This window comes from Rhinoderma darwinii, chromosome 4 (genome assembly GCF_050947455.1).
Source record: "Rhinoderma darwinii isolate aRhiDar2 chromosome 4, aRhiDar2.hap1, whole genome shotgun sequence".
NCBI lineage: Eukaryota > Metazoa > Chordata > Amphibia > Anura > Rhinodermatidae > Rhinoderma > Rhinoderma darwinii.
The window spans coordinates 348,816,281-348,840,904 of NC_134690.1; the positions used below are offsets into that span (position 1 = coordinate 348,816,281).

A 24,624-nucleotide genomic window follows, 5' to 3' on the forward strand; every position below is an offset into this window, starting at 1 on the left:
TAAAACAGACTTTTACAATCTCCTTCATCAATGTGCGGAAAAACATTGTATCCACTAAAAAAGGACAGAGCCTTGAAGTTATTCATGGTAAACCTGCCTGAAAAAGTAAAATGCAACTCTGTCCTAAATTATTCCAGAGTTGTAGTAGAAGTTCTGTGAGGTAGGAGGTGGTCAGTGACTGCTGACAATCACCAGTATGGTTCTGAAGAGGACCGGTCACTAGATCATATAAGTTGAACTGGTTAACTGACCTGAATAGCGCGGTCTCTCTGATTCCAGCGTGGTTTTTCTTTTTTTCCTGGACCCCCTCCCCCTGTTCCAGAGATATGGCCCACTGATGTGTTGACGCCTTATAGGCCAATTTACTGTAGTTAGCCTATGAGGTGGAGCTAGCTTCCCTGCCTCTGATGCTGACCAATCAGCACAAGGCAGCTTATTGGCTTATTCACACCTTGTTGGCTAACTACAGCAAATTAGAAGGGAGGGGGGTGGTGTGTGCAAGAAAAAAAAAAAGAAAAACAGTGCTGGAATCAGGGAGTCCGCGCTATTCAGGTCAGTAAACCAGTTCAACTTATAGGACCTAGTGACGGGTCATTTTAAACCTATTTTAACTAAATATTTGTGGCACAAAGCAGACAGAACTACATGGATTAGCATTAGATCACATTGTTAGGCCACTGTCACACATCGGGGTTGTCATGTATTTGGACTACTACTAAGGCTATTGTGCTCGGTTTCTTTAATACAGAACATAGTTACTATGGTCCCCCTATACTGCTGACTGGTACCACCACTAGGAGGCCAATCTGTTTACAGCCGTTTATGGTGCCTATTGACATGAATAGCGACATATGGACTGGCTCCCTTTTGGCAGAAACAGGTAGACCATATTTTGTACAAGTATGTTTGTGGTGGAGGGTTCATGCTCTGTACTAGAGAAATGAAGCACCAAAGTCTTACCAAATAAAACATAAAATACTGCAAATCATTTAAAGAGGCTCTGTCACCAGATTTTCAAACCCCTATCTCCTATTGGAGCAGATCGGCGCTGCAATGTAGATAAGAGTAACGTTTTGTTTTTTCCAAAAACGAGCATTTTTGGCCAAGTTATGACCATTTTTATATTTATGCAAATGAGGCTTTCTAAAGTCCAACTGGGAGTGTTTAAAGTTAAAGTACAAGTGGGCGTGTATTGTGTATGTACATCTGGGCGTTTTTACTTGTTTTACTAGCTGGGCGTTGTGAATAGAAGTGTATGATGCTGACGAATCAGCATCATCCACTTCTCTTCGTTAACACCCAGCTTCTGGCAGTTCACAGACACACAGCGTGTCCTCGCGAGATCACGCTGTGACGTCACTCACTTCCTCCCACAGGAACTTCATCGCATCGGACGCTGTGTGTCTGTGAACTGCCAGAAGCTGGGTGTTAACGAAGAGAAGTGGATGATGCTGATTCGTCAGCATCATACACTTCCATTCACAACGCCCAGCTAGTAAAGCAAGTAAACACACCCAGATGTACACAAACAATACACGCCCACTTGGACTTAACTTTAAACACGCCCAGTTGTACTTAAAGGCTCATTTGCATAAATATAAAAATGGTCATAACTTGGCCAAAAATGCTCGTTTAAAAAAAAAAAAAAAAAAAGCGTTACTGTTATCTACATTGCAGTGCCGATCTGCTGCAATAGGAGATAGGGATTTGATCATCTGGTGACAGAGCCTCTTTAAGCTGCAACTTTTGAGGAATGAGGGTATGTTCACACACAGTGGTTTCAGATGTAATTCAGGCATTTTACGCCTCGAATTACACCTGAAAAAATGCCCCTAATACGCCTACAAACATCTGCCCATTGCTTTCAATGGGAATTACGATGTTCTGTTCCCACGAGCCTTTATTTTACGCGTCGCTGTCGAAATACAGCGCGTAAAATGACAGCTCGTCAAAAGAAGTGCAGGACACTTCTTGGGACATTTTTGGAGGCGTTTTTCATTGACTCCATTGAAAAAAGGCTCCAAAAAAGGCCGTGAAAAAACGCGAGTTGTTAAAAAAAGTCTGAAAATCAGGAGCTGTTTTTGCTCACTGCGTGTGAACATACCCTTAAAGCAAAATGGCAGGTGCATGATAAGTCATATATGGCGTTTCCATTTAAAAGTTTTCTACTTGCCAAATCAGATTTTGGATACAATGCCATTTATGCAGAGTTCAATGCTCAAAATGACCCAAAAAGTTTAAAGAGCCTCTAAATCTTTGGTAAAGTGATACCTTAAAATATAATGGATTTATCCGGCTTGCACATGTGGCTATCTGGAAGATTCATCCTTACCTGCTGTATCTGTCAAGTAATGCAAAACAGACAAATGGATAAAACGACCAAGAGATCCGGAGCCTCTGTGCTTCTATGTTTCCAAGACGCAACAGTCTCCATATATTCCAAATCTTGCACACTGGTTGACATGCATTATTAGATATGCTTAAAGCTTCTCTCTGTAGATCAAGGTTATGGTTGTCTGTTTACTGCAACTACGGATGAGTGAAAGGACGGGTTCACCTCTGTTCACACTACGGTCATGGCTTCTGTTCTTACCTGGGCAAGCCGGTATGACAGATCCACTTTCAAATGAATCCTAACAAATGCCCATAACGGATAATGGGGTCTGACAAGTTTCCATTGGGATGCCGGTGTTTTTGATGGCAAGAATACGGCTGCAGACTACATTATTCTTGCCATCAAAAAAGCACCGAAACCCTGATGGAATGAAAAACACCTATGTGAACATCGATTACTGTATCGGACAAAAAAATAATTCACAGTTCAATGTAACAAAGTAACATTTTCGCTTAATTCTGACAGTGCAACCTGCTGAGTATGAGTAAATCAATAAGAATCAAGTTAGAACAGGACTTATGTTGTATAAATCTCAGTACAATCTAGAGGTCTTTAGTTTTCAATTAACATTAGTCAAGAAAAATAATAAAATAATCAACCCCAGCACCGGGTGATATGGCACATATTATGGCAAAGTCTCTGAAAACATCAGAAACTGTTCAAGTATTTTGCCCCTCGCCCCGTAGTTCATTGTATTAATCAATTGATGTTGTTCTAGACATTGCTCTTCATCAAATCCATGTAGTAAAATGTTGCCCCGAGGGCCCAGCTGGTCTCTACATCATTGATTTTCTTAACAAGCTGTGGAGATAAAACAATACAAAGACTCGGACTCACTAAATGCCATGATACATTTATTCCATGCACAATAGGCCCATGAAAAAAAGAAAGACAAAATAGGGTAAGGATGAGAATTTACGTCGCAGTTCAATTGAGTTTTTTGCTGGGAGTTTGGGGAAAAAGTGCATTTAAACTGCAAAGTGAATTCTCACACTTAATGGTGGGCAGTTTATAATGTTTCCGCTGGTGCCCGCTTGTTAAAAAGATGAAAAAGTGGGGGTTGTCACAGAATTAATGAAAAAAAAAACAGAAAGAGAAAATCAGACATAATATAGTGCATGACTATCTCTTTCTAAGGCCCCATGCGCACGACCGTAGTTTCCATCCGTAATTACGGAATTCATAATTACGGATGAAATTGTGGACCCATTAATTTCTATTGGCTACGGACACCTTTCCGTATATTTACAGATGTGTGTCCGGGCCGTAGAAATGATCTACAAAATACAAAACATGTCCTATTCTTGTCCGCAATTGCGACACGGACTCGCTCAGAAGTCTATGGGCGCTTCCGCAATTGTGGATTGCTACGGATATGTATCCGTAGACGTGGGAGCCGTATTTGCAGAGAGTACATGTGGGTGAGGCCTACAAAACCAGCCCAGCCCTATATCTTACATGGATCCAGAAATCTTTCCATTCATTGCTCTGCTAGCTTTTCTTCAGGCTGGCCGCTCAGGGAGCATGTCCTTTTTGCTGCAGCTCCTCCCCTTCCGTGTCAACGCTTGTATAGGAAGATCACCGCCTCTGCCTCCTACCTAGGAGAAGCTTTACAAATGCTCCCCTTTACATGTCCTTAGACGGAGAGGCCACCCTTATATAACTGAAGCGTATCTCGCAGCTGGAGCATTTTTGTATCAAAGGTAAATTACAAAACAATTCTTTTTTTAATGCTGAATTCTATTGCTATAACATTTAATAGTAGGACAACCCCTTTAAAAAGGATCTTGAAACTGACAACGTCATGCATGTCAAACCCTAGTATATTAGAAACTTTTGGGTGCTTTAGAGTTTCTAAAAGGGAAATGGTCAACAACTTTAAGCTGCCCTTTCTGAGGGTAGAATAAAGTAGTGACGGAAATGCAGATTTGCGGTCTCTCACTTGTGTGAATGGTAAGGGATCGTCAAAAACTGCCCTAAAATGCCTTCCATTGATTTCAATGAGAGGCGGGGGCAGTTTTCTCCCGCGAGCGGTAAAACCGGCTCGCAGGAGGAAGAAGGGACATGCCCTATCTTCGGGTGTTTACGTCTCTGACCTCCCATTGACATCAATGGGAGGCAGAGAAAGCGTATTTCGCAGCGTTTTATGCCTGCGGCGCTCAATGGCCGCGGGCAAAAAAACGCAGCGAAAATCGGCATGCAGGGAGAGGAAAATCTGCCTCAAACTTACAAATGGAATTTTGAGGCAGAACTTCCGCCTGCAAAAAACTCAGTGTGAACATAGCCTAAACGTTGCAGCACTCACATCGCGCTAGGAGGAAGGAGACCTGTGTATTCATGAGCGGTCGCTCCCACGACTGCTAATTGACTACTTTCACCCCATTACTATGCATAGGGCGAAGCGGTCAATCAGTGGCAGCTAGGAAGGGGAATCGGCAGTTCAAGAGTACACCAAAAAATCACTTAGCAGTTAGGGTATGTTCACACGCAAACTCAAAAACGTCTGAAAATACGGAGCTGTTTTAGTCACTCACGATTTTCGCGGCTATTTTTGGAGCAGTTTTTCATAGACTTGAAAATGGCTCCAAAAACATCCCAAGAAGTGACCTGCACTTCTTTTTCGCGGCCATTTTTCAAAACGGCCACGTAAAAAAAACGGCCTGTCGGAACAGAACACCGTTTTTCCCATTCTGCTTCCGATTTTCCGGGCGTTTACGGCCCAAAAACAGCCGAAAACAGGCCGTTTGAACATACCCTTACACATAAGTGACAGACTGCTGAAATCACCGTCTACCACTACAATTTTTTTGCTGCCCTCAGGAAGGGTTAGCATAGGGGGCGTGGCTACGCTTAAGTGAGCTGTGGCCGTAAGATTCACAGCAATCAACAGCGATCCTTACAAAAAAAGAGCTGTTCACTCCTATTATTCTACTCAGCGGCTCCTGCTGAACAGTTTACTCCTATGTCCGGGATCGGATATAACTTACAGTTGCAACGTAGTTACGAGTCCGAAACAGTGGCATCGATTTTGCACCTGGCCCCGATCGATACACGGCCTGCGCAACAGCCACTAGTACACCCACTCTGGGGGATCCATTCAGATGTCAAGAGTCCTGGAGAGTACTACAAGAGGCTTCATGGGCCGCTGAACTGCAGCCTCATGTACCTACTCGACACAAGAGTGTCCTGCCAGGATATTCAAAGGGCTAAACAGAACGGGTGAGTCTAGGGGCATTGCACTCCAACCCCCCTTCCCTATATCTACTAACATCTGGTTTAAGGCTAAGGTAGCAGCTATACTGTGGCTGGCTCCCTGGGACTTTGATACCTGGCCGGGGATCCATTAGCAGGGATCTAACCCCAAACACTTCTCTCATACTGGGCCGCCCCAGCATTTTGCAACATCCTGCTTCATACTAAATATTTATCCTTCTGGGGACCATAATCTCAATATACATAATGCCGGACACTTAGAAAGGGAAGCATAAGGCTATGTTCACACGGAGTATTTTGCAGGAGGAATATCTGCCTCAAAATTCCGTTTGGAAGTTTGAGGCAGATTTTCCTCTCCCTGCATGCAGATTTTCGCTGAGTTTTTCGCCCACGGCCATTGAGCGCCGCGGGCGTAAAACACTGCGAAATACGCTTTCTCTGCCTCCCATTGAAGTCAATGGGAGGTCAGAGGCGGAACCGCCCGAAGATAGGGCATGTCGCTTCTTTTTCCTGCTCACGGGAAAAAGACGCTGACGCCTCCCATTGAAATCAATGGGAGGCATTTTCGGGCCGTTTTTGCGACGCGGTTTCCGCATCAAAAAACTCGTCAAAATACTCTGTGTGAACATAGCCTAAGGCTGTTTTCACACAGTTTTTTGCAGGAGGAAAATTCTGCCTCAAAATTTTGAGGCAGATTTTGTCCTTCCTGCACGTAGTTTGCCGCGATTTTCGCCCGCGGCCATTGAGTGCTACGGGCAAAAAAACTCAGCAAAATACGCTCTCTCTGCCTCCCATTGATGTCAATGGGAGGTCAGAGGCGTAAACGTGCGAAGATAGGGCATGTCCCTTCTTTCTCCCGCGAGCGGTAAAAGTCAACGGGAGGCATTTTCGGGCGGTTTTTGCGGAGCGGTTTCCGTTCCAAAAAGCTTGTCAAAATACTCTGTGTGAACAGGCCCTAAAGCTGCTGACAGGTTCCCTTTATTTTAAATAAGCACATATGAAACACCACAACCGTCGTCACAGTAGCAAGAAGCGTATTACTATAGATAAATCCTTCGGGAGGTTTATTATTTCAGAATAAAATAATTAATCCGTGCAAAATGTATACAGATTAATCACTTGTGCAGGGACCGATGTGGTGGTGCATGCTCCTAAAATAATTGATGCAAATGACAAAGAAAGTTACCTTCAAATCTTTGTCTTTTGGAAAACCTAGATCCTGAAGAAGGTGCGTAATATACGCTAGATCCATACAGAGGTAAGGATGGCTGCCTGCGGTCTTTTCTATGTTTGTACATTCTAAGTGTGAGGGGAGAAAACCAAAGTTAATTATAAGTGGTGCTCTGAGCTACACAATAAGAGATATAGAGATCTTATTTTATATACATATATATATATATATATATATATATCTATCTATATCTATCTTATATACATATGCACATTATTATAACCACCTGCTAATATCCAGACTAACCGTCATGTACAGTAACTAGACGGGCTGGAAGGGACTCAAGGCGATGGTAGGTAAACTCAGGTGTCTAGGGCCATGCGGACTGCAGTGAATCACACATTTGCTGGAGGGTGCGTGGAGAAGGATCCATAGAGCAAACAAGACAATCGAGGTGGTCCCACAGATGCACAATTGTGTTTAAGTCTGGCGAATTAGGGGGCCAGGGAAGTACTTGGTAGTCTTGGTCGTGCTCTTCCAACCACTGTCGACATTACTAGCCGCGTGACATGGGGTCTGACAATTCCATCTGCCCCAGGGAAGCCCTTGGTGGACGTGATCTGCAACGATGGATTTATACTCAAATTGGTTCAGAGTGCCTTCAACATGGATGAATGGGCTCAGAGAATGCCATGAAAAATTCCCTAGACCATAATGCATAGCCACCAGCTTGTGTTCTTCCAATGGTTGCAGGTTGTTTGTTCTGACGTTTCTCGCCTGACACACCAACATCCATCCGTTCGATGAAGCAGAAAACGTGACTCATTGGAGAAGGCAACCCTTTGGTCCAAATCAGATACTGCCATGCAAATTGAAGCCTTTTTCTAATGCACATTTGTTAGCATAGGAGCAGTGACCATCCGTCTGCTTCAGAGCCCCATATGCTGTAGGGTTCGCTGAACTGTTTAAGACACACGTCTTGTAGCCTCCTGGTTGATTTTCTCAGTGAGCTGCTACACTGTAGCGGGTCGTTCGGCACTCAGGCACATTTGTAGCCGACGTTCACCTCAGTTTTCATGTCTGTTATTCTCAATGGTGCCATTTGTCCACTCACGATACACTATCACCACGCAAACAGTTCGCGCTGTTTGAGAAATACTGACACCCTTGGCCCGAAAGCCAGTAATCATCCCTTTTTGCAACTCTGATAAATCGCACCTTTTACCCATGGCAACAACGAGTGATTATGTGTTCAGACAGCCTATTGCACACCTTATATACCCACAAAGCCAGCCCACGACACAACACTTCCTTCATGGGCTACGTGCTGCTTATGTCGAAAGTAGGAGGTGGTCATAATAATGTCACTCGAGCATGTATGTATGTATACACACACATATATATATATATATATATATATATATACATACACACACACACACACACACACACACACACACACACACACACAGCATATACACACACATAGCCACACACAAGGTAACTAGTATGAATAAATCTGTAAAAAATGGCGTTGCTAAATCCCCCCCCCCCTGGAATTGTAGACATATTTAAAGGCTACGTTGAAAACTTTTTGTTTTTTTATAAAAGAATGTATTCATGATATGTAATGCAACTTTTTTTGCAGCAGTTATCAATCACATCTTAGTTCATAACTTAGATGTGATCGATAATCAGTGGATCCGGAGTCACGCAGGACCCGCTGCCACCAAAGCTGTCAGTCCCGCTGACCTGACTGATTTCTGCGCAAGAAACAGCTTCTATGTATCCAGGATATATATATATATATATATATATATATATATATATATATATATATATATATAAAAAGTTAAAAAAAACTATTGAAAAAAGTTGCATTAAACATCAGGATACATTTTTTTTATTTGAATAAAACAAAGTGTTCAAAGATTTACATAGCCTTTAAAGAGTCTTTAATCTGAATCCCCTCTTCAAAAGTAGGTGTGATTCAAGTAATCAAGAAATACAACCTCTGGCCGTTTTATCAATTTGTATATTTGTATGAATTTATGAATTGAGATATTATTGCCATATATAAATCTTCAGCTACTGCCCAGTTTCCTGCATGTGTTTCAACGTGGTTGCAGTGGTATCATGAATGCACTTTGAATAGCTAAAAACTACGTAATTTTGTGGTTCAAATACAGTTACATATATTTTTCTAAAATATTGATTCAGTTTGTGTGTTTATAGTTTAAGCCCAACACCCCAATTTTTAGTTTTCTGTTTTGATATGGCAATTAGCTCGGTATTGAGCACCCTCTAGAGATGGTCTCCTGACGGGTCCATTGATAGAGCTCTCAAGATATTGTTTGTTTTTTTTGTTAGCTAATAAGTATTTAGGGTCATATATGCATTATAGGAAAAGCCAGTCTGCACTTCCATCATTCACAAGTGGGTAAATACGCCATTTATACAGGACCTCTCTCAAATGAAGCCGGCTTGGCTACCAGCTGATTGTTATGGGTCCAGCTACTGACCACCATCAAGAAACGGGATATTGTTGGGTCAGTTGCGGCTGGTTACACATTTCCACTGCAGCAATAGGTAGTATTACAAAGTGTCTATGAATGGCTGACCATGTAGTACATGTCCTGAAAGGTCTGCCAGTGCAGGAGCTGCTCTTTGTTACTGGCTCTCTGATGACACTCTTTATGCTCTGAAAAGGGCACCTGTTAAGGGGTTGTCTTCATGAGGTAACCTGTTTAGGAACAGCCAACCAGCTCAGCTTTCATTTTAAAGTCACTCACCTTTTATGGCTGCAGTTTCAAAATCTTTAACTTTTACAAAGCCACCAACACTTGGATCTGAATATAAAATAAAATAACATCCTTTACATGAAAAGATCTAAAGCATACTGGGAAAATAAAAAAATATCTATTTATACAAATATGAAATTATTTATGGGCAGCTCAGTGATTAGGCCCTATTCACACGACAGGGTTTCCCGGCCGTGTGACTGCCATTCAAAAAAAACATCCGTCACACGGCCGCAGTAGGAACAATAGACCCCAAATGGGGCTATTCACACGACCGATTTTTTGACGGCCCGGGAAACCCAGCCATCAAAAAAATGGGACATGCCCTATTTTCGGCCGTTCTCCCAGCTCCCATAGAAGTCTATGGGGCCGGGTAATAGACGGCCATCACTGGAATGTGTTCCGAGTGACGGCTGTGTCTTCCGTTGCTCGCTCTCTCTTCCTCCCCAAAGTGCGAAGTGCATGTGAGGAGGAGGGTATTTTTTTGCTCCCTGTAGGAGCGGAATCCCCAATCCCTGGCCACAGCTTCGGCAACGCTGTGGTCAGGGATTGGGAATGCCGCTCCAGGAGAAGTCAATATATGGACACAGTGACGTCATGGTCTTCAGAAGCGGAATCCCCGGCGCTGTGGCCAGTGTTTCTGCTCCAGGAGAAGTACCTGACTTCACTGTCCATATATGGACACAGTGACGTCAGAGACTTCTCCTGGTACGCTGGCGCTATCCACAGAAAGGTAGGATGGGGGGGTGCTGTGTGGCACTACCTACAAGGGGGGCTGTGTGGCACTATCTACAAGGGGGCAGCGTGTGGCAGTATCTACAGAGGGCAGCGTGTGGCAGTATCTACAGAGGGCAGCGTGTGGCAAAAAATGTACAAATGAAACATCCGTTTTTAAAACGGACAGGGAAAAAAAACTGATGCAAAACGGGTCAAAATTGGCCATTAAAAACGGAAACATGCCCCGGAACGGATGCAAAACGGCCAAGAAAAACTAACGTTTTTATCGGCCGACACTCTGACCCTGTCCTGTGAATAGAGCCTTAGAACCATTCCTTTATAGCACTGGTCCCGAGTTCGAATACGACCAAGGGCGTCATCTGAATGGGGTTTGTCTGTTCTCTGAGTTTCTTTCCACACTCCAAAAACATGCCGATAGGTTAATTTGCTTTCTATAAAATTGATCATGGATAGGGAAATTAGATTGTGCGGACAGGGTGTCATGTGAATGGCGACAATCACTATACAGTACTGTATAATAAGTTGGTGCTATACAAGCAACAGGAAATAACTATATGTATACAGAAAGATCGATACTGTGTGTCTATACTCATAAAGAGTCTGCACAATTACGTACCTATTAATTGTGTGTCCTCAGCTCGATCAAAGTAATAAGAAAAGGCATAAAAGAACAGACTCTCCACTTCACCAGCACGCTTTACTTTTCCAGTCAGCATCTGAGCTACGCTTTTAGAACACGAGTCATATAAAGATTTCACTACACAAAAACAAAGATGAAAAAGTGGTGAACTAAACAAGAACAGAATCCCCCACACAGATTTGCAGTTCGCGCTAAAGTCACTTTCTTTTAAGCCCTTAAGGATGTGGCATGGTTTTGGCCTGGGACGCAACAATTTTTTTATATTTTTTATCTCCGCATTTCATAAGCCATAATGGTTATACTTTTCCCGACGACGTGGCTAAATGACGGCTTGGTGTTTTTTTTGCAGAATGAGTGGCATTTTTTTATGGCACAGTATGGAGATTGTTTTTGGAACATATTTTACGGCGTTTACCATGCAGAAAAAATTATATGTTAACTTTATTTTGCAGGTCGTTACGATTACGGCGAACCAGATTTACACAGTTTTTACACTTTTGCACAATAAAAACACTTTCTTTTATAAAATAATTTGTTTTCGTGTCACCACTATTCAGACCTATAGCATTTTTATTTTGATGGCTTTTCAGAGGGCTTATTTTTTGTCAGATGACTTGTCGTCATTGGTACCGTTTTACGGTACATATGACCTTTTGATTACTGTTCATTCCTGTTTTTAAGAAACGGGATGAACAAAAAAAAAAAAAAAAAAAAAAGTGTGTGTAACAGTTCATAGAAAAATTAAAATTTGTTTTCCCTGCAAGGGGACTTAACTTTGTGATCCTTCGAATGCTCGGATAATACACGGCAATACTTCTGTATTGCAGTGTATTATGCCGGTCAGTGTTACACTGACAGGCAGCCTATTAGGTCCTACCTCCTGCAGGGTCTAAGCCTCTCGGATATGGTTGACCTGGGGACCATTGCTAAGCAATGGTAACCCATTGGCAACCCCACGATCCTGTTGCAGTGGCACCGATGTGCTTACACAGGGAGCCCCCATCCCACTCCGATCCTGGCCGCCAGAGCCAACGTTGACCACAGCTATTGCAGAATGGGGGCAGCTGTATATAACAGCTGACACCTGCAGCAGATGGTGCAGGCACAGCTCCTGAGCATGCTTCATTCCCTCAGCGCAATAATGCGACAGTGTGTGAACTACCCGCTCCCCAAGCAATACTGTGAGGTGGTGGAAGGGGGTGAAGAGAAAATACATGATGGAGATTCATTCATTTAGATACTTTGGCAAAGTTGAAAAAAGCAAAAACACATACCATCATTCTGTCCCTTAACTTTGTATGTTATTCCTGCATGGTTAAACTCAGTGACAAAGCCCGGTGTTATACAAGATGTCACCAACTCTCCATTTGGCTCCACTGCACAAAGAAAACCGATTGTTCATTAGATTTGTGTTTTCCATGATGCACAGGGCTCGGCTGTTTTCATCACTCCCATAGCCTGAGTCTTGTGGCAGCATGCATGCTCGACTGCCACTCCATGCAAACGCCTCCTCACTGCAATAGTGTGGTGATGAGGAACGGGGAGTCTAGACATCTCCCCTTCTAGTAATCCGTGGGATTTCCAGCAGTAAGGCACCTCGCGATCATACATTAAACATTTAGCCCATGGATAATTGCTAAATTTGTTTAGTGGGATAACCCCTTTAAAGGGGTTTTCCTAACTTGGACATTTATAGCATATCCATAGGATATGCCTTAAATGTCTGATTGATTCGGGTCTCAGCTCTGGGACTCGCATCTCTATCGAGAACGGGAGTCACCAGACCCCCGCCTAGTCTGGTTAAGGGGCCGCTGTCTGCCGATTTCAGGCAGGAACTAGTGAAGTGGGGGCCGCCCACACTCTTCAATCTGTACTATGGGAGTTACAGAAACAGCCGATGAAGCGCTGCTTGGTGGTTTCTGTAACTCCCATAGAACAGCTTGAGTGGCCCGCTTTCCACTAGTCCCCACCTGGAATCGGCAGCAAGCAGCTACCTCACCAGGCGAAGCGGGGGTTGGGTGACCCCGATTCTAGATGTAAGTGTGTGTCCCAGAGCTGAAATATGTGATAAATGTCAGGAATACCCATTTAATGTGCGGTCTTATTTCACCAAAGCTGCAGATGATAGCATCACAATTGCATCACTACTTCTACAACACAACCAAGGCGCACGCACATTCCAGATGTCACAACAAACACTTGTTTGAACTTTCCTGAAGCACGATATCTCGTAATGTGTTTTATAAACCGCTTTTGCATTTCCTGCATTATTTTAACATCAGCACAGATGCTTTTGTAGCATCTAAAGCTGAGATAGATATAGACCATATTGTAAAGAACACCAAGTAGACCAGTCACTTAGCAAGAGGTAAGTTTACATGTTCTATGGCCAGGAATTTCTAAGCATACAGTACTCTCTAATTGTGAACCTATACTTTCATATGCGTCTAAAGTCATAAGCAAAATTCTGAACAGAATGTTTTTTCCCCTTCTCATAAAGGGTAAAACTTACATGGTTTCCCTTCAGTACCTCCCATGATTTGCAGCCTTGCTGACATTAATCCGAGTCCAAGGTAACTGCAGACAAAAAGATGAAAGAGAAAGCCAAGACATGTTAAAACACGTAGAAATCAAGCAAACATAAAAAAATTCAAATCTCAGTCCAGGTGGAGATTTTAGAAGTTGCCTACTCCTGCCTAGACTCCTTCAAAATTCTCCTCAGTGGCCTTCCGTATAAAATTCTTGCATGTACTTCCAATCCATTCTCAACTGCTGCCTAGTTAATCTACCTCTCCCCTCTGCCAGTCCTGTAAATGGCTACTCATTGCCAAGCAAAATACTGGTCAAAATACTGACAATGACATACAAGGCTTGCCACAACCTGTCCCTTCCATACATCTCTCCCCTAATCTCCAGTCCCAACAGTACATCCTCCTTCTTTGTGGTCTTCAGGTCTGCTTCTCAAATCATCATCTCCAAGATTTCTCCTGTGCATACCCCCCATACTCTGGGACTCGCTGTACAAACACATCAGACTCTCCTACCATCAACAGCAACCTAAAAACCCACCTCTTCAGAAAAACTTATACCCTGCAATAACCCTGCCACCACTACACTACCTTTACCCTCACGGGTATGACCCCCTCTCTCCTACTGTACCTTAAAGGGAAGGGGTCATGGTTTTTTTAAAAAAATATGATATTGCTTTTAATATAATGTAAACAAAAATTTTATTTCTTTCTACTTTTTAATGTATTCTTACTTTTACTTCTCTATGGGGGCTGCCATTTTTTTTCCCCATCTCTGCATGTGTCGATTAACGACAGATACAGAGATGGAATACGGCAGCACAGTGCATAGGAGTCAATGAACGGCTCCCGTCCATTACCTCTGCTATCTGGCTCTGTACTGCACAGACACAGGTCAGAGTCACACAGCAGAGAAGCTGGTTGTAGGGAGATAGCAGGCGCCATTATGAAGACCAGCTGCACTGCAGGTAAGGTGTGTGTCTCTGTCTGTCCCTCTCTCTCTCTCTGACCGCCGCTCTCGTGACCACCGACGGCCCCCCCACCCGACGACCCATCCAACGGGTCCCCCTACCCCACGGCCCCCCACCCAACGGGTCCCCCTACCCCACGGCCCCCCCACCAGACGGGCCCCCCCCTGTAGTCGTGCAGGAGACGCTGTATAAAGGACGCAGCTTATCCTTCTATGTAATGTGATGTCTGCCGTCCACACATGATGTGGAAGTGACTGTGCGTCCCCCCTGTGTAGTGACATTTGGTGTAGTGTAGGTTGTGGTGTCTGCCGGTGTCCTGGGGGAGGTCAGTTCTTCTCCTCGACCAGTGATTCAGGTGTTTATCACACGTTCCTGTCCTGGGAAAGCTGAGTGATAAACAATATGCTCGCTGTTAGTGTGGTGCCCAGCTTTCCCAGATCCCTGAACGGCAAATCTCTAGTTGTGCTGAGACTGTTTAGGGATGTGACTAATGAACCGCTCACACTCAAGTAGGAGGGGTAATGGTGATCACCCAGCTTTCCCATTAGCAGATATAACCAGAAAAGGGCTGGATGGACGGGCTGAGGGTGCACAGGGTTTTTGGTGATCCCCCTCTGTCATGTGATCGGACCTAGGTTACCGGTTCATCAGACGGTGTTCATGTGACTATAAATCTGTCCATAACAAGAGACAGTGCACTCAGGACAAGCCCTGCTCTCATGCCGTAGTTGTACGGTTCGGTCTGCAGCGATGGCTGTGGGTGGCTCTGACACCCGCCTCCCCTGTCGGGTCATCTCAGGACAGAAGGGGGTGTCCGGATTGGAGACACAGCGCTGCACCTGTCCTCGGGTTGTGTGTGGTATTGCAGTTCACCTCCATTGAAGTGAATAGGACAGAGCTGTAATACCACACACGAACTGAGGACAGGTGCGGTGCCATGTTTTCCTTGACGACCCCTTTAAGACTTTTCCCGTGTCTGCAGTGTGTGTGTCTGCAGTGTGTGTGTGTGTGTGTGTAGTGTGTGTGTGTGTCTGCAGTGTGTGTGTGTGTGTCTGCAGTGTGTGTGTGTCTGCAGTGTGTGTGTGTGTGTCTGCAGTGTGTGTGTGTGTGTCTGCAGTGTGTGTGTGTGTCTGCAGTGTGTGTGTGTGTCTGCAGTGTGTGTGTGTGTCTGCAGTGTGTGTGTGTGTCTGCAGTGTGTGTGTGTGTGTGTGTGTGTGTGTGTGTGTGTCTGCAGTGTGTGTGTGTCTGCAGTGTGTGTGTGTGTGTCTGCAGTGTGTGTGTGTGTGTGTGTGTGTGTGTCTGCAGTGTGTGTGTGTCTGCAGTGTGTGTCTGCAGTGTGTGTGTGTGTGTCTGCAGTGTGTGTGTGTCTGCAGTGTGTGTGTGTGTGTGTGTGTGTGTCTGCAGTGTGTGTGTGTGTCTGCAGTGTGTGTGTGTGTGTGTCTGCAGTGTGTGTGTGTGTGTGTGTCTGCAGTGTGTGTGTGTCTGCAGTGTGTGTGTGTGTGTGTGTCTGCAGTGTGTGTGTGTCTGCAGTGTGTGTGTGTGTGTGTGTCTGCAGTGTGTGTGTGTGTCTGCAGTGTGTGTGTGTGTGTGTGTGTGTGTCTGCAGTGTGTGTGTGTGTGTGTGTGTCTGCAGTGTGTGTGTGTGTGTGTGTGTGTGTGTGTCTGCAGTGTGTGTGTGTGTGTGTGTGTCTGCAGTGTGTGTGTGTGTGTGTCTGCAGTGTGTGTGTCTGCAGTGTGTGTGTGTCTGTCTGCAGTGTGTGTGTGTGTGTCTGTCTGCAGTGTGTGTGTGTGTGTCTGTCTGCAGTGTGTGTGTGTGTGTGTCTGTCTGCAGTGTGTGTGTGTGTGTGTGTGTGTGTGTGTGTGTGTGTGTGTGTGTGTGTGTGTGCAGCGTGTGTGTGTGTGTGCAGCGTGTGTGTGTGCAGCGTGTGTGTGTGTGTGTGCAGCGTGTGTGTGTGTGTGTGTGTGTGTGTGTGCGTGCGTGCGTGCCAAATATAAAAAAATAGGTTCACACGGTGTGTATTTGACACATCAACTGAAAAGTCATTCACTTCACTTTCATCATTCTAAGGGTATGTTCACACACAATAGTCTCAGCTGAAAAATCGGAAACAGAACGCCTACAAGCATCTGCCCATTGGTTTCAATGGGAAATACAGCGTTCTGTTCCGACAGGGCGTTTTTTACGTGGTCGTTTTCCAAAAATGGCACGTAAAAAGACACCCGCCAAAATGAAGTGCACATCACTTCTGACGTTTTTGGAGCGGTTTTTCATTGACTTTATAGAAAAACAGCTCTAAAAACGGCAATAAAAAACGCAGCCAAAAACGCGAGTTTGATTAAAAAATGGCTGAAAATCAGGAGCTGTTTTCCCTTTGTTTAGTAAGCGTGTGAACATACCCTTAGCCTTTTGGTGTGTCCTATAACTTCTGCCAGCTGCAGAATCACACCCAAAATGGCTGCTGGACACTACTTAGCAATTTGAAGACACCTTTTCCTGGCTTGTGGCTTGTAGGAGGGGGGGGGGGGGGTGGGTGAGTGTCCCTCCCACATTTACGGCAGCCGTGAGTCAGGTTGCTTTGCCTTATTCACCTTGCTGTAACTCTGGGAAGTCCTCCCCCTGGTGGCCAACATAGGAAAACAAGTGAAATTATTATTTAATTTTTAATACTTTCCACCATATGGAAGAAAAAAAAAAAAATAGCGCAAAAAATGTAATATATAATAGAAATAAGTAACAACATTTTATGCACATTATGTATTTAACCCCTATCCGCACCAGGACGTAACTGTCCGTCGTTGCGGGAGGTTACTTCCCGCACGAGGACGTACAGTTACTGAGTTAATCCCGGTGCACACTGTCGGCGACAGTGTGCACCGGGAATCGGGAGGTCAGCTGTCGCCGACAGCTGACACTCCCCTCTTGCCGGCCAGCGGTCCTTTGCCGCTGATTTCGGCGCATTAACCCCTTAAATTCGGCGATCGGGTGCAATCGCCGAATTTTAGGGGTTTCTAACATATCGGCAGACCCCCGTCCGAAATCGCGGGGTCTGCCGATAGTTAGTATGGCAAACGGAAGCCAAACAATGGCCTCCGGGTCTGCCATGGACGGAAGCCCATCAGGACCAACCTTCGGCTGGTCCTGATAGGCTTCCTGTCAGAGTGACAGAAAGTCACTGTGCCGTTCCCGATGCACACTGTCGGCGACAGTGTGCATCGGGAACTTGGAGATCAGTTGTCCCCGACAGCTGACACTCTCCAGTGTTGCCGATCAGCGGCTCATCGCCGCTGATTTCGGCAATTAACCTGTTACATGCGGGGCTCGATTGCGATCTCCGCATGTAGCGGGTTTGTAGCGCATCAGCAGCCCCCATGCAATCGTGGGGGCTTGTGATGCTTGTGATGGCACCCGGGGGCCAGACAACGGCCCCCAAGTCTGCCATGTATGTCAGCCTATGAGGATCAGTCTCTGCTGATCCTCGTAGACCAACTGTCAGAGTGACTGTGACGTCACACTGACAGTTGGAATACGTTACACTACCTAGGTAGTGTAATGTATTCTAGCAGCGATCAGAGCTGCAGGTCAAAAAAATAAAGTGTAAAAAGTAAAAAAAAAGTTAATAAAAGTGTAAAAATAAAAGGTTTTGTTTTCCTATAATAAGTCATTTATTATAGGGGAAAAATGAAAACGTTAAAAAAAGTACACATATTTGGTATCGCCGCGTTCGTAACGACCCAATCTATGAAACTATAATGTTAATTTTTCCGCACGGTGAACGCCGCAAACAAAATAAACGGAAAACTGTCAGCATCGCTATTTTTTGGACACCACCCCTCCCAAGATATAGAATAAAAAGTGATCAAAAAGTCGCATTTACCCCAAAATGGTACCATTAAAAACTACAACCCGTCCCGCAAAAAACAAGACCTCCCACAGCTTTTTTGACGAAAAAATAAAAACGTTACGGCTCAAAATAGCGTGTCCCAGAAAATAAATTATTTTATAGAAACTTAAATTTTATAGTGCAAACGCTGCAAAACGTAAAAAAATCTATACACATATGGTATCGCCATAAACGTACCGACCGGCAGAATAAATTAAAACGTAATTTATTGCGCACGGTGAACGCTGTAATAAATAAAGAATTTAAAGCGCCAAAATCGCTGTTTTTTGGTCACCTTAGCTCTAAAAAAGATCCTGAGGGGCCAAAATGCTCACTATACCCCTAGAAAAATACCTTGAGGGGTGTAGATTCCAAAATGGGGTCACTTTTGGGGGGTTTCCACTGTTTTGGTCCCTCCGGGGCGTTGCAAACCCGACATGGCACTGAAAACCAATCCAGCAAAATCTGCGCTCCAAAATCCAAAAGGCGCTCCCTCCCTTCTGAGCCTTGCTGTGGGTCCAAACATCAGTTTACGACCACATATGGGGTATTGCCGTAATCGGGAGAAATTGCTTTACACATTTTGGGGTGCTTTTTCTCCTTTATTCCTTGTAAAAATGAAAAAATTCTATGTTTCCACAGAAAAATAGGTGATTTTCATCTTCACAGACTAATTCCACTAAATTCTGCAAAAAAACTGTGGGGTCAATATGCTAACTATACCCCTAGAAAAATGCCTTGAGGGGTGTAGTTTCCAAAATGGGGTCACTTTGGGGGGGTTTCGACTGTTTAGGTACCACAAGACCTCCTCAAACCTGACATGGTGCCTAAAATATATTCCTAAAAAAAGGAGGCCCCAAAATCCACTAGTTGCTCCTTTGTTTCTGAGGCCGGTATTTCAGTCCATTACCGCACTAGGGCCACATGTTGGATATTTCTAAAATCTGCAGAATCTGGGCAATAAATATTGAGTTACGTTTCTCTGGTAAAACCTTCTGTGTTACAGATTTTTTTTTATTACAAATGAATTTCGGCAAAAAAAATGAAATTCGTAAATTTCACCTCTACTTTGCCTTAATTCCTGTGAAACGCCTAAAGGGTTAAAATATTTTCTGAATGTGGTTTTGAATACCTTGAGGGGTACAGTTTTCAAAATGGGGTGATTTATGGGGACTTTCTAATATATAAGGCCCTCAAAGCCACTTCAGAACTGAACTGGTCCCTGAAAAAATAGCCTTTTGAAATGTTATTTAAAATATGAGAAATTGCTGCTAAAGTTCTAAGCCTTGTAACGTCGTAGCAAAATAAAAAGTACGTGAAAAAAAATGATGCAAACATAAAGTAGACATATGGGGGATGTTAACTAGTAACTATTTTGTGTGGTATTACTATCTGTTTCACAAGCAAATGCATTTAAATTTAGAAAAATGCAAATTTTTGCTACAATTTTTAAAGTTTTTCACAAATAAATATTTAATTTATCGACCAAATTTTTTCACTAACCTAAAGTACAATATGTCACGAGAAAACAATCTCAGAATCGCTTGGATAGGTAAAAGCATTCCGGAGTTATTACTACATAAAGTGACATGTCAGATTTGAAAAAATCATCTGTGTCCACAAGGCCAAAACAGGCTGTGTCCTAAAGGGGTTAAATCCCTCTCTGTTTTGTATGTACCGTGCTCTTAGAGAAGTAGCGCTATAAAATAAATAATCCTAAATCCAGCAGTATAAAATATGAAAAATGTTGGATTAGGTCATCCTGTTAACTGTAAAGGACAACAGTGTTTCTCAAGATTTTACAGCAGCAACAGGGATGAAGCAATGTACAGCCCTCCCTCCTCTGTCCATTTCCTCTAGATACTGGACAATAAAAAAACGGTTTGTATATTAAAAAGCAGCCTAAGTGAAGAAACAGCGTGGACTTTAAGTTTATTACATTTATTATTGCTGTCTAATGTTGTTTAGTTACTTGAAAGTGAACCATTCTGCATTGCTTACAAAATAGACAACCAGCCCATATATATCCTAATATGTGCTTTGTAATACTACTATACAGCTGTGAATATCAAAGACATGCCTAAAATATGGAGGAATATCTATAGTATGGGTAAAGAATAAGCATGTTGTATTACAGGAATAAAGACACTTGGCAATTATTGTAACTAATTCATCGGATGATCGTATCGGTTTAAAAAAAAACAAAAAACTGAAATACTATAGCTGTCAGACACGCTGGTGACATGATAATGTACGGGGACGAGCGATCGGAGTAACGACTGCTCATCCCCATACATAGCTCCTTGTGACCAGAGCAAACGAGTGCCGATCCACGAGCTGTCGCGTTGATCGGTGCTCGTTGCACCAGCCAAAATTGGTCGGTGTAATAGGGCCTTAAGATGGTACACCCCTAGTGTTATTACAGTGCCACAGATAACGTTCTCAACATAGTCATAGTCACAATGTTCATCTGACACCTATCTTCCCTTATTCCTCCATTAACAGGTTAAGAACAGAGGGAGATAATTAGCTGGCAGACACTCCTGGTGCACCAATCACATATGAGACAAAGGATGAGAGAAGTTGGTAAAATTCCTCACCCGTTTCCACTTTTGAGAGACGACAGGGTATCTACAGATCATATGGATAACGTACAACCATAAAGGGGGTTTTACACTGGGCAATTTTCGGGGCAAACGATCATTCATAGAATGCTCGTTGCCAGCAAACGCTTGTTCATCTGCTGATCGTATAGTTTTAAAAAAGTTAAATGTTATCGGCGTCGGCTGCACATCTCCCTGTGTAAACAGGGAGAGGCGATGCCAACATAATAATCGGAGTAACGAGCGCTCGTCCCCATCCATAGCTCCATTTGACAGGAGCAGACGAGCGGTCTCATTGATCAGCGCTCACTGTACCGGCCAAAGTCGGACAGTGTAATAGGAGCTTTAGGCTATGTTCACACGGAGTATTTTGGGGGAGGAATATCTGCCTCAAAATTCCGTTTGGAACTTTGAGGCAGATATTCCTCTCCCTGCACGCCGATTTTCGCGGCAATTATCGCGCCGTTTTTCGCCCGCGGCCATTGAGCGCCGCGGGCATAAAACAGCAAGATATACGCTTTCTCCTGCCTCCCATTGAAGTCAATGGGAGGTCGGAGGCGGAAGCGCCCGAAGATAGGGCATGTCGCTTCTTTTTCCCGCGAGGCAGTTTTACTGCTCGCGGGAAAAAGACGCCGACGCCTCCCATTGAAATCAAAGGGAGGCGTTCTCGGGCCGTTTCTGCCGAGTTTTGCGACGCGGTTTCCGCGTCAAGAATCTCGGCAAAATACCCCGTGTGAACATAGCCTAAGACTGCAAGGAGGCTCGGAATGGAGCTGTAGATTTGAATCCCTCATGTGCAGGGCTCTCTCTACTTCTGTACCAGTCATTAGTCACTATAGTTTATTTATGTTCTGCATTTAACCCCTTCAGGACTGAGCCTGTTTTGGCCTTCAGGACGAAGCCGATTTTTAAAATCTGACATGTGTCACTTTATGTGGTAATAACTCCGGAATGCTTTTACCTATCCAAGCGATTCTGAGATTGTTTTCTCGTGACACATTGGACTTTATGTTACTGGCAAAATTTGCCCGATAGATTCAGTATTTAATTGTGAAAAACACCAAAATTTAGCGAAAAATTGCAAAAATTAGCATTTTTCTAAATTTAAATGTATCTGCTTGTAAAACCGATAGTAATACCACACAAAATAGTTACTAGTTACCATCCCCCACATGTCTACTTTAGTTTGGCATCGTTTTTTGAAAATTATTTTATTTTTCTAGGACGTTACAAGGCTTAGAACTTTAGCAGCGATTTCTCATATTTTCAAGAAAATTTCAAAAGGCGATTTTTACAGGGGCCAGTTCAGTTCTGAAGTGGCTTTGAGAGTCTTATATATTAGAAAGTCCCCATAAATCACCCCATTTTGAAAACTGCACCCCTTAAAGTATTCAAAACAGCATTCAGAAAGTGTATTAACCCTTTAGGCGTTTCACAGGAATTAAAGCAAAGTAGAGGTGAAAGTTACAAATTTCATTTTTTTTATACAAAATTCATTTGTAATACATTTTTTTCTATACCAGAGAAGGTTTTTCCCAAAAAATGTAACTTATTATTTATTGCCCAGATTCTGCAGTTTTTAGAAATACCCCACATGTGGCCCTAGTTCGGTCATGGACTGAAACACAGGCCTCAGAAGCAAAGGAGCACCTAGTGGATTTTGGGGCCTTCTTTTTTTAGCATATATTTTAGGTACCATGTCAGGTTTGAAGAGGTCTTGTGGGGCCAAAACAATAAAGACCCCCAAAAGTGACCTCATTTTGGAAACTACACCCCTCAGGGAATTTATCTAGGGGTATAGTTAGCATTTTGAACCCACAGTTTTTTTGCTAAATTTATTTGAATTAGTTTGTGAAGATGAAAATCTACTTTTTTCTGAAAAAGCGTAGAAATTTTTAATTTTTTCAAGGTATAAAAGAGAAAAAACACCCCAACATATGTGAAGCAATTTCTCCTGATTACGGCAATACCCCATATGTGGTAATAAACTGCTGTTTGGACCCACAGCAGGACTCAGAAGGGAAGGAGCGCCATTTGGATTTTGAAATTCTGATTTTGCTGGAATGGTTTTCAGTGCCATGTCGCGTTTGAAATGCACTGGAGGGAACAAAATAGTGGAAACCCCCGGAAAGTGACCCCATTTTGGAAACTACACCCCTCAAGGAATTTTTCTAGGGGTAAAGTTAGCATTTTGACTCCACGGTTGTTTTGCTGAATTCATTGGAATTATTCTGTAAAGGTAAAAATCGACTTTTTTTCTGAAAAAAGGTAGCCATTTTTAATTTTTACAAGGAATAAAGGAGAAAAAGCACCCCAACATTTGTAAAACAATTTCTCCCGATTACGGAAATATGCCATATGTAGTAATAAACTGCTGTTTGGACCCACAGCAAGGCTTAGAAGGGAAGGAGCGCTATTTGGCTTTTGGAGCTCAAATTTAGCTGAAACGGTTTTTGGGTGCCATGTCGCATTTGCAAAGCCCCTGAGAGGCCAAAACAGGGGAAACCCCCCAAAAGTGGAAATTACACCACTTAAAGAATCTATCTAGGGATATAGTGGGCATTTAGACCCCACAAGTCTTTTGCAGGATTTATTAGAATTAGGCCGTGAAAATGAATATCGACATTTCTTCCACTAAAATGTTGCATTTTTTTCAATTTCACAAAGGATAAAGGGGGAAAAAGCTGCCCAACCTTTGTAAAGCAATTTCTCCCGAGTACGGCAATACCCCACGTGTGGGCATAAATGGTTTTTCATTAGAAAGTAATTAACCCTTTCTGGAGTGATCCATTTTTTTCTTTTCCTTCTTAGTTTTTTCCTCCCCGCGTTCCAAGAGCCACAACTTTTTTATTTTTCAGTCAATAGAGCGGTATAAGGGCTTATTTATTGAGGGACGAGCGGTCGTTTTTATTGGTGCAACTTTTTGGTACATACAACTTTTTGAGCACTTTTTATTACATTTTTAGGTAGAGCCAAGGTGACCAAAAAAACAGCGATTTTGCCGTTCTAAATTCTTTATTTTTTACGTGAGACGCTCCATACATCACCCCCCACACTACGACATGCTATGTCATGGTGCGCGCAGGGGTTAATGCGCAGCGCATGGTGCGGAGTGAAAATTACAATTTTCCACTCATATGCCATTTTAGTGCACTATATGTTATGCCCAGTTTGTGCCACTGAAGACAAATAACTCAAAATATTAACCGGGTTCTCCTGGGTATGGCGATGCCATATCTGTGGACGTAAATTGGTGTTTAGGCACGCTGCAGGGCTCAGAAGGGAGGGACGCCATTTGGCTTTTGGGGCACAGAGTTTGCTTGGTAGTTGTTCTGTTTGGGGTTTTACTGTTGTTTCAGTTTATAATGTGGGGGCATATGTAAGCTGTGCGGGGTACATCAGGGTACATGTTATCTGTGCGGGGTACATCAGGGTACATGTTATCTGTGCGGAGTACATCAGGGTACATGTTATCTGTGCGGGGTACATCAGGGCATAATAAGAGGGTATAATAATGCAGTAAATAAATAATAATCCGCAGATATGTGGCCGGTGTCGCACTGATAAATGGTGTCGGATCTTATCCGCTTTTGGACACTCCGCACATTTTGCATCGCCATATTCTGAGAGCCAGAACTGTTTTATTTTTTCTCCACCGGAGCCGTGTGAGGGTTTATTCTTTGC

The 24,624-nt window shown here is 43.5% G+C and overlaps 1 protein-coding gene across 1 annotated transcript in view; it reads right to left on the minus strand.

Moving 5' to 3' along the window:
- Nucleotides 1-1,495: 1,495 nt before the first annotated feature.
- ENTPD6 (ectonucleoside triphosphate diphosphohydrolase 6) overlaps nucleotides 1,496-24,624 on the minus strand; it is a 44,335-nt gene continuing 21,206 nt past the window's right edge. The window contains exons 9-14 of the mRNA XM_075864486.1: nucleotides 13,471-13,535; nucleotides 12,233-12,334; nucleotides 10,935-11,075; nucleotides 9,572-9,628; nucleotides 6,795-6,907; nucleotides 1,496-3,196 (exon numbers count right to left, since the gene is read on the minus strand). Coding sequence (XP_075720601.1) covers nucleotides 3,110-3,196; nucleotides 6,795-6,907; nucleotides 9,572-9,628; nucleotides 10,935-11,075; nucleotides 12,233-12,334; nucleotides 13,471-13,535 — 565 coding nt within the window. The 3' untranslated portion in view covers nucleotides 1,496-3,109. The remainder of the gene's footprint in view (nucleotides 3,197-6,794; nucleotides 6,908-9,571; nucleotides 9,629-10,934; nucleotides 11,076-12,232; nucleotides 12,335-13,470; nucleotides 13,536-24,624) is intronic.